This window comes from Epargyreus clarus, unplaced genomic scaffold, assembly GCF_041222505.1.
Source record: "Epargyreus clarus isolate Ecla_fem2 unplaced genomic scaffold, WU_Ecla_fem_2.2 ptg000017l, whole genome shotgun sequence".
In the NCBI taxonomy this organism is placed as follows: domain Eukaryota; kingdom Metazoa; phylum Arthropoda; class Insecta; order Lepidoptera; family Hesperiidae; genus Epargyreus; species Epargyreus clarus.
In genome coordinates, this window is record NW_027332225.1 from 7,809,223 (window position 1) to 7,820,146 (window position 10,924).

A 10,924-nucleotide genomic window follows, 5' to 3' on the forward strand; every position below is an offset into this window, starting at 1 on the left:
TAATTAACTAATGTAAAATTATGTACCTAATAATAATAGATTAGATAATCATAACAATTACAAAAATATCTAACACTATATTAAAATTGGATTCATATATCTCATATACATATCAATATCATATCCATAGATAAGTGAAAAATTCTTAGTCTATGATAATCACCTCCTTTCTGTAATGCCATTACGTGAACTGGCATTCCACCAACCAAATATTTATTTGTGTTTGAGCCTGTTTTTTTTTATAATATAGGAGTAGTAGACGAGCATACAGTCCACCTGATGGTAAGTGGCTACTGCCGCCCATGGACATCTGTAATCAACCCCAGATAGGATTAGATATTCCTACCTTAGGACGGCCATAGATGCGCCGCTACCCCTAAGGACTAAGCTGGAACGCCTCGGAAACACCCTTCCTCAGGTCCCAGAACTTACCACACCCTTCAAACCGAAACACAGCAGCGCGTAACACTGCTGTTATTAGGTAGAAATAGGTGTGGCGGTAGTGTCGCCGGAGTCTAACCACAAAGGGTTCGACCACCTTCATATATCTAGCCAAACTTAACAAGTTATCTACGTATGTAACATCGAAATTTTACAGCGACTCACGGAAATCCTGTCCACGTAACTGAAAGAAGCTTTTGTAGCGGAGATGACTCATCTAGATAAGTAGGTGACGCTTTCAGAGAGCCATCAGTCCTTGCGGATTCGCTCACTTTATAAACCCAGACGAGCTTTTATATACCCACAAGTGGTTTTCTATGGTAGGGACGCAATAATTATACCCTAAATTTCTTTTCATCTATGGGTAATGGAAGCGCTAATGGATAAGAGTACGCGTTTTAGAAATTTTCTTAACGTGAGTTTTACGTATAGTTTTACGATAGCAGCGCCACTATTAAATACACAAGTATATTTTAAATCGGAACTCAGTTGAGCGGTTTCCGAGAGTAATAGAAGCTCTTTAATTAATGTTGTAGAACCCTTTGTGGTTTGACTGCAGAGGTACCGCCGCCACACCTATTTCTGCCTAATAACAGCAGTGTTCAATGCTGCATTGTTCCAGTTCTAATAATGTGTTAAAGGAGACATTTACAGACCTTATTTACAGATGTCCATAGGCGCCAGTAGCCACTTAACATCAGGTGGATTGCATTATCTTCTGCTATTACAGTGTTATAAAAAAAAATCGCCTGAATGCATATAATTATAAACCCCAATATTGTAGAACTTTACTTAAAAGTTCCCCGCAGCAGTTCAATATGAACCAATAAACTAAATGACGCCCTCCGCAAAAGCTGAATGAACCGAGCTTAGACAAAAGCTTTGGCCTGAAGTGCGTCTGGCTCGGCTATTCAAAATACGATAAAAATATTTTGTTTTGGATGCAATTTTGAGTGAATTGTTTAGTACAGTTCACAAAAGTGTAGGAATATATAATGTACTATGAGGTATACAATTAAACAAGGATTTTAGTGCTGATACCTGAAAATAATATAATCAGGAATTATCAAATCAGTTGCATAAGTAATAAACTTACAACAATATAATCAAATCAACTAGTATCAATTGGCGTAATACCAAGTGCTGTATATAAAAAATAATGTTTGTCTGTATGTCCTTAAAATAATGGTAAACTATGCATTTGTTCATGTGATGATCTTTAGCAAAGTTGATGTGGATGAGCCCACGGAGGTTCCTGAGATGGTACGACCAATTTTCGACAGATGGCGCACAGTCATTCCAATGAAGGTACAAATTATCAGTTATATGTATATCATGTTATTTTTTAAACGCGGGCAAAGCCGGGGCCACCTTCGATCACTAATAAGAACATCGAAGGCGGCCACTTCTAGTTTACTAAATTTATTATATCATCAACTTGCCGCAGTGACAGCTTAGAAGAACACCATTCCCTTTCTTCCGGTTGTTATCGACTTAGGATTTGAACTGTGTGATATAATAATGTAGATAGCTATTTTCTTACATCTCGTTACAGTACGACCACCAACACATACACTCAAACTTCTAGAGCAAAATCAGACCTAGAGAAAAATATTTCCATTCAATGAACAGCCCATGTGTTTTAAGAATATTGCGTAGATACTTAAAGCTAATACGTACACGGATTATAAAAGATATTGGAAATTTCGAAATTATTTAAATACGTTTTCTAACCCCTCACTAAATAAGTAAACCTAGAGGATCTTAATATTCTAAGGACCACCATACCTATCTATACCACACTGCAGTCGGTGCTCCATAAAATATAGGTACTTTGAAAAACCTGTCTTTGAATTCATATCTTTCTTTATGATTACTTTAACAATAAAGGAAAACTTTCTTCAATAATTCCCATAATAGTCTTATAAGTTGAATTTTAACTTTGACCTGAACTGATATTCGAAAAGAAATGCTAAAATGATATCCAATTTTCTCGATGATTGTAAAACAAAATCACCTACCTGAGAACCAGTGCTGAACTCGTCAGCCGGCGCCTCCCGGGTGAACCTCTCGAACTTGAAGCTATTGGAGCGGTAGAGCTCGTTGTCTTCCCGGGACCGACGACCGCGGCAGAACCGGCGTGTGATCGATGTATGTCTGGTGAAATTAATTTAGTAAACAAATAGAAGAATCTACCATTTAGGGTCTTTAGATGTCCTTTGTACGAGTATGTGTTCGAACTAAGCTATTTAAAAAATAAAATTTCTATACTTTTAGCGTCGTTTCGTTTCCATGTGGTGTGGTGGTGTGAATGTCATGGTTATAGAAGTCAACATTCACATATATGGTTAACCTGAAATTGAAATCAGATCTCCCGGCGTGGCTGACTGATATGGTGACTAACTACTATCACCAATTAGTTTTTATTTTGTGCTATTATGTTACACAGGGCATCAAGTAATGGAACGATACACCGAAATTGATAGTGAATCAAAATAAATTAGCTTACTTCTGCATAAAGATTAGTTTAGTTAACCCATTACTAACCATTTATACGCGTTCTCGTTACATCTTATCATAAGGCTAGGTAGTAACTGTTAAGGTTTTTTTTGACAATCATAACATTAATTTTTTTAGAACACTTTGAGATTGCGCAAACTAGATCGTACTTTGAGCCTATTATTTTGGCATTGCGAACTTTTACTGGTTTCCGTACCGAAAAAGAGAGTCACGAGTTATTATAATACTGAAGTACATTTTTTACTTATTAGGTAGGTATTATATCGTTTGTCCTCTCCTTAAAATTAATTTTATCAAACAAAAAATATTTTACCTTTAGCGTTTGTCCTTTATCCATTCTACATTACATTACATTATTGTACACAATTCATAGACACACGCCATTGTATCGTGGGTTAATTAAGCCCGTTTTTAATACCCAATCTATCTAAATTTCGGGTACCAAATGTCATGAGGATTTTTAGTATATAAAAGTGTAAATATCGATCATTTTCATAAAAATGGCCGTTATAGTATCGCATAGTACGTATATAATATCACATACGCTCTGTACCGTTATTTCATATATTTTATTACAAGTATAATTCGCCAAACGTACATGAGTAATAGTCGTCAATCGAAGTATTCGCAATGCATTAATCACTAATACACAAATATCACGTCCAAGAAGATCACTATCACATCTTTGCACTCCGATTAATTCTCAAAACTAACACAGTCTGTTATAAAAATGTATAAAAATATGACGCAGTTTACTCACTCATAAATTAGCTGCAACAGGCTTCAATGCATGTTCTATAAACTTAAAGATTTTGATACAAAATGAGCTTAAGTTATTTAGATTTTTATAATTATGAATCGAATGCACATGCACCAAAAATAATGGAATCAACATTCTTTTTGGTGATGGAGAGGATTCCTAAACACGATGAATTAAAATTAAAATTTCATAAGTCAAGTTCTCTTAAGTAAAAATATTCACGACCCGTGCATTATTGACATCGCAAATTATAAAAAAAAACACCTTGAACACTATAATTAAAACACGCGTAACACGACGCTAGTCTTCAAAACCATTAAACTAATAAACGAAAGGATTATAACCTTCTCATTTAGATCTATTACCTACCTACTAGATGATTTCTGGCGTTATTATTTACAGTTCAATAATGTAATTAGAGAAATAAAAACAAGGTGAAGCAATACTTGCGTTTTGGTGGAAGAGTATCTATACCGGCTGATTTATCTACATAAGCCCTCAGAAATGTTTCATAGGATTTTCGTGGGTGATAGTAATCAATTTCCATAAGGCGCATTGAAGACTACTACTCCAATGTTATAAAAAAAGATAGCAGTAATTAAGTTGACTGCAGAATTTTTTATGCCTTATATTTCTATATAGCATTATAGTGGTCCAGGCCTCCCATAGTTGAAGGGAGGATCACGTGCCCCGTTTTGTAACAAAAAAAGGAATGTGCAACGAAATCTTTCATTGATAAGGAACTTGAAAATAAACAAATAATAATATTCAGTCATGGTTTTTTTGTTCCTTTAGTTAAAGACATGTATCTTGCCTGTGTTTGTCACACTTGTTTTATTATATATCTATTATTTATTATTGTAAATGAGTGTGTATATCATTCGTTATGAAGGCTCGGTTTGTCACATACCTACCTATTTAATTATGAACCAATGTAAAAACATATGACTACTTATTCAATGAAAAAATAACGTCATTATTTAATTAACGAACAATACGCCAATCAATTTGATTGATTGCATGAATGGCCACGATTTTATTACATGCGTAAAAGTTTGCCTAAGTGAAGCAATGAGTATATTGTATAATGGTCTACCGTGTGTGCTTCTCACGCCAATAGCGATAGTAATGACACTCTATTATCTATCATTAATGTTCAATAATTGGACTCACCTCGAATCACTGGAATGTAACGGCCATTGTATGCCGAATATCTTCAATTTTGCAGGAGGTCGACGTTTCTGTTCCGTACGAGTGTTGGTGGTTTCCTCCACGGGAGGCGTGTGATGACGCCCGCCTGATGATGCCCTGGTGCCGCTGCGACGCCGGCGACGACGTCGTCTCTCAACCAAAATAAAGTTCTCCCCGTTTCTGATAATGTAAGACGAACGAAGCGTCGATTTCTCCTCCCCCTGTCTCTGTCTTATCAAATCAGCTGTTCTTAACGTGTGAATGTTCTGATACTCAGCCTCCGGCGGGGCCGATGACGTCACTTCTCTGCTAGTCCCACTTCCATCCCTTTTCTTTCGGGAGGAATGGAGACCAACTCGACGCCAAACCTTTTCCATGAATCTGTATTTGCTGTCATCCCATTATATTGTATCTACGACGGCAACTTTGCTTGACACAAAGCGAATCACTATCACTGCCACAGCATCCGCAGTTATTTATGCGCACATAACATTTAGCAAGAAGCCGACTGTAAAATTATGAAGTATCACGAACAGTAATGGTATAAACTTTAACCAGTGGATCAAAATATGTACGTGGGGTTGATAAAAATAGCGTTAGAAGTCACCGAACGAAGAAGCACTCATTGTCATTGTTCACTTGATAAACGTCGAGTTGATAAAACGGGTTAAACTTCACTTGGAATCTGCGAATTGATCGGTGATATCACTAAAGTTGTGATTTAACTAAATCAGGGCGTTAATTATTAAACCCTTTTATTAAGACGTACTAGGTTAGTGGAATGAGGGGAGAGAATAACTTGTTTTTTTGACATCACATTCGCTAAGGTCCCAGCCCTTATACACAGGGTGCGGGTGCCTGCTTTACGCATGCGCGAACCCCCTTGCTTTAGCCCTCGTCTGTATGAAGTTTCAAAATGGCGGACCTTCGACCCTCTTCCCGTTATTGAATATCTAATTTTATCCGTGCATTCATTGAGGGATATTTTAATTTTACTGCACTGACGACTGACTCATTATAGCTCACGTATGATACTCCTATCTGAATAATCAATATTAATTTCAATTTATGTACGAAGATTGTTAGTTATGGATTTGGTAGTAGTTCCTTTGCCTTTATAATTTATACCTATAAAAACAAAAACAAATCTTGTAAAAATGAACTATAACTCAAGTAAAATATTAAGTATTTCCTAATTATATCTACCCTACGTTGTGTAATAATAAATAAAGTTTAAATATTCATTTTGTCGGGTTGCCAAATATAATAGATACATACAAATTGGAATATTTTTTTCAATCCCAAACTTCGTTCGTTATGCGACACTGACGAGTGAATCTGTCGCCGAAAAATATTAATTAGAGAGAATGTTTCCGCACAATTCCGGCGTGCATACCGAATGCATCAGGATTGCCACTAAATAATTTTCAACCGCTTTAATGTAAAATTAACTCATAAAATCTCATACCGTATCGAAATATTTTAGTTAATAATAAAACTCGGCAGTTCATCTTTTAAATCTTAAACAACCATACTGTGATTATAATTGAATAGAGCGACATGAGGCAGGCACTTTAATGTACAGAAAAAAAGGATTACAATAGATTCTTATTTTTTTCTTTTTATTCATTTAAGCTAATAATATTGAACTAAACAAAAAAAATCTGTTAATTTCCCGTCATTAAATCAAATAATATCCTGAGAAAGTAGATATAGATATAGAAAAATATCGTATTCCATTTTCATTAAAACTTTTCCTTAATAATATATTTATGTGTAACTTTGGAAGCCGATCCTGGCAACACCGGAATGCACTCGGCGATGAGTGGCGCTGCGACGCGACTCTTGGGGCGAGCGCTAAGAAGATACGTGATATGTTTATTCATTACTTTGATTTTTACACGGCTTTTGAGTTTTGAAAGCCAGTTAATTTTTACACAAACAAATATATGCTTTCACTTTTACTTTGGAATGGAGTTACGGAACATCTTACTTCTTTCAATAAATTTAACTAGCTGAGTACAAAGAATTAATCATCACATTTTTTAAATATTTGTACTTAAATATTTATATATACGAATGTAAGAATTATTAAATTTCCATCCATCCTGCTGACACCATTAGGCTGCTGAGGTTTGCCCCTATCTACTTTATGCTTTTGATCTTGATCAACAATCGAAGACTTGCCTTCGATCATGCTATCCGTCCACTTGGTCGGAGGGTAATCGATCTTTCTTCTGCCTACACTTTATCTGAATTATGATAACTGTTTTGTTAAACATGTATAAAAAATAGAATATATCCTGTGTATGTCTTGACGTGCGGAATTACGGATGCATAACCGCACGGTTCTGCATTATGCCACGTAGGTACTATAATTACTGCGACAAGACTTCCTCAGAACTGTGTTTGCTTACCTACCTAAATCTTTCATTTTAACTCGCTATTTCTAATTAATCTATTTATCTACATAATATTATTTTTACCTAAATACTTGCTTTTAGTCAACGTGTATGTTATTGACCAGCTGTCTAATGACAAATAATCTCTGGTGAGCACTATCTATAAAACCATGCGAACTATTATGACCATGTTAACGCTCTTAATCCTTAAAATGAAATGTAGTCGACGCTGTAATACGAGTAAGTCATAAAAAGAAAATGTTATCTATTATCTGATTTCTAATTATTTGGCTTATTTTAAATGATATGTACAATTGTATTCAGGAAATTTGAATGCATATCATAGTAGACTTCAGATAAGTACATTTTTTCCGTTAAATGATGTCGAAATTTGAAGTGAAATACATTCGAACGGTGCCCCTGACCCCACCGGTTATGCTCCTATTAACCAGTAGTAGGGGCGACTACTACTTTCCTCATACGACAGTACGGAAAGACGGAACTGCAGGTAATTTTACGCAGCTCTACATAAAGTACTCACAGGAATGATCCAAGCGTACTCGTATGTTTGCCAATGTAAAGTACCGCCGCAGCACTTTCGCGGTCGGCTCTGCAGATTTTTCCGTAATTACTGAGATTCATTCGCAGTAGTTGCGTTTGATCACTGAGAAAATAGTACATTTTTATTATGTTTTTTTTCTTTGCGCTTCCGACACACACTAGGGATCCCTGTGTCATGATTGTCATTAGCACATCCGAGATGGATATTAAGTAGTTACACAAAAAGTCGTGGCCAAATTAGATATTTTAATTCACAATTTAGTTTTCTGTATAACGTTTAGCTCTACTCTACCAATCCTTCTTATCTTTTTTTTAGATTTATAGGTAGTATCTTTTTTTAGATACAGTGACCACTTCACATGGGTTACCTAGCCGGTCTCTTAGATTATATGTATTGAAATAGAAGTAGGTATACTTAAAATGTCTACTATATAGGTACATATTACCTACCTGTCAAAGTTTATTATAATTTTAATCAATGGATTTTTATGTAACTTGATACTTTGTGAAATATAATTATTCTATTTAAGTATAGATACTTTATTTCTATCAACATCCTTATCGTTTTATAGTTCATCCTGTTATTAACCTTTATTTGTCGTTAACAGCTCGTGTCATAAAAAGTAATCATTTAAACAAATAAATTGACCGCCAAACAAATAATATTTACATAATTGTTTAAGATGGCTTCAACTTATCATATATCCTGGGTTTTTTTGTCTAAAAAGGAAACTTTGAAGGAAAACATCGTGAGGAAACCTGCATAAAAAAAATCAAAGGTATGTGAAATCTATCAATACGCACTCTGCGGTCGATTATTACCTTCTCATTCTGAGAGACGACCCGTGCCCGGCAGTGGGACAGTAATGGGTTGTTGAAGATGATTGCCGCTCTAAGAATACCTAGTATAAAGTCAATGGTAATGATTAATTATTTATCAATGACGTGAGTGATATTACAATTTGTATGATTCAGAAGCACTGACCTACCAACAAAAGCACGTCGATACCGCTCAAAAGTGGCCGACCAAAAGAACTACAAAAAGAAAAATAAACAACAACGACACGTTATTCATATTCAGTACCTATCATTCAACCCAGTAACAATAGTCAGCGATGCGTTTTGCTTACTGTACCTACTGAATTTATGCAAAAATTACAATTACAGAACGAAAAAAAGGTTATATATAAACCTTATCTTTTCAGTGAGCAAAATTGTACTTATTCATCCTTTTAATAAATTTAATTTCCGTAAACCATTTAAATATATTTAAATTGAATTAAATATTCGTTGTTATTTTTACATTAGCAGTATCAGTGTTAGCCCTGTGTTAACTGATAATGATAACTGACTCATAAGTAAACTTTATATTACCCGGAACAGTTGTTGAATTTAAAAAAAGACTGGTTTGCAAAAGAAATTTTATCCGTTTTAAAGTCCTTTCGTAGCTTCGCAGTAGGTATACTTCATTCATTTCCCGTTGACAAATTTACTGAATATTATGTTGCAGATCCAGGGTAGTCAATTATCATTTTGACCGCTAGCTGCCCGGAGATAGAATCCGGAACCCACTGCGTGTCAGACCGGTATGGTGACCGCTTAGCCACGCAGTCGTCCAATACATATTCTAGTTAGCTAGCGACGTCGGCGTAAACGTAAGATTTTTGGCCATTTTTTTTCTCCTTAGGCCAATATTGAAAAGTACAGTAATGCACCTGTTTATGTTTTATTGGTCGTTTTGTTTGCTCGTAACGTCGTGTTTTTTTTCCTAACATGGTCGACAAAAACTTAACTTATAAAAACTATCAAACAATACCCCAGCTTGTATGATGAAAAATTTTAAAAAAGAAATGACCAAAAAATGTTGGAGCGAAGTTGGCAATGAAACTAATATGGCAGGTGAAAATTATTTTATTATGTATAAAACATTATCAACCTAAATAATCATTTTTTTTTTTATAATATAGGAGTAGCAGACGAGCATGCAGTCCACCTGATGGTAAGTGGCTACTGCCGCCCATGGACATCTGTAGTCAACCCCAGATAAGATTAGATATTCCTACCTGAGGTCGGCCACAGATGCGCCGCTACCCCTGAGGACTAAGCTGGAACGCCTCAGAAAAGTCTGCCTCCCTTACCACACCCTTCAAACCGGAACACAGCAGCGCCTAACACTGCTGTTATAAGGTAGAAATAGGTGTGGCGGTGGTGCCGCCGGAGTCGAACCACAAAGGGTTCTACCACCTTCAAATCATGACAACGGCGCTCAGTATCATAATCGTTTCGTTTACAGCAGCTTAACCTTTTCAGTACCTATATTTGCGTGTTCTAAACTTTTTTGTCATGGACTACCGACACATCTTGTTTCCATTAAATAAAAAAATATGACTTTCCTAGAGGATAATCTGTCTCAGAAGAAGTCCGCGAATTGTGAGGCGAACTTTTTTCAGATTTTCAAAGAATGAATACTTCGAGGACAACTGGTGCCTACAGTGTCCTGCGGACCAGTTGATCAGTAACATACACAACGTATTTCTTGAATTTCGCAAATATAAGGTCTGGGGCGCTCATTAATTATTTTTTTATTTTTGGGATTAAAATAAATTACTTATATATAAACTACAACTGTTATGTGTGTTTTTGTTCATAAATTTTAGAATTAGAAGTAAAACATTTCTACCATATTACAGAAAACATTTACACTATAGATGTTAGATGTAATGTGAGGATCAATCTTTAATTTATAATAAGCAAGGAAGTAAGGATTTAACTAAATTAAAACTTTTTTCAGTTAGCGAGTGCAAAAATCTTCGATACAGCTTCGTAAGAAGTTTGAAACTTAATGGACATGGTTCTTCCAAGAAGCAATATTATCTTAAAGATAAAATGGAGTTTGTATTGCCTTACATAAAGCATTTCCGTCTAACAGAAACTGCCGCGTATCGTTCAGATTCCGATACATACGAGGATAACATTGACAATAATCAGCTAACTTTATCAACAGAGCATACAGATGATAATAAAACTCATAGCTCTGAACCTCCAAAAA

General features: G+C 35.4%; 1 protein-coding gene across 1 annotated transcript in view; it reads right to left on the bottom strand.

The window, feature by feature from the left end:
• Window positions 1-5,770, bottom strand: part of hwt (SH2 domain-containing adapter heavyweight) — a 216,687-nt gene extending 210,917 nt beyond the window's left edge. The window contains exons 1-2 of the mRNA XM_073082226.1: window positions 4,895-5,770; window positions 2,463-2,598 (exon numbers count right to left, since the gene is read on the bottom strand). Of these exons, the coding sequence (XP_072938327.1) occupies window positions 2,463-2,598; window positions 4,895-5,289 (531 nt within the window). The 5' untranslated portion in view covers window positions 5,290-5,770. The remainder of the gene's footprint in view (window positions 1-2,462; window positions 2,599-4,894) is intronic.
• Window positions 5,771-10,924: the final 5,154 nt, after the last annotated feature.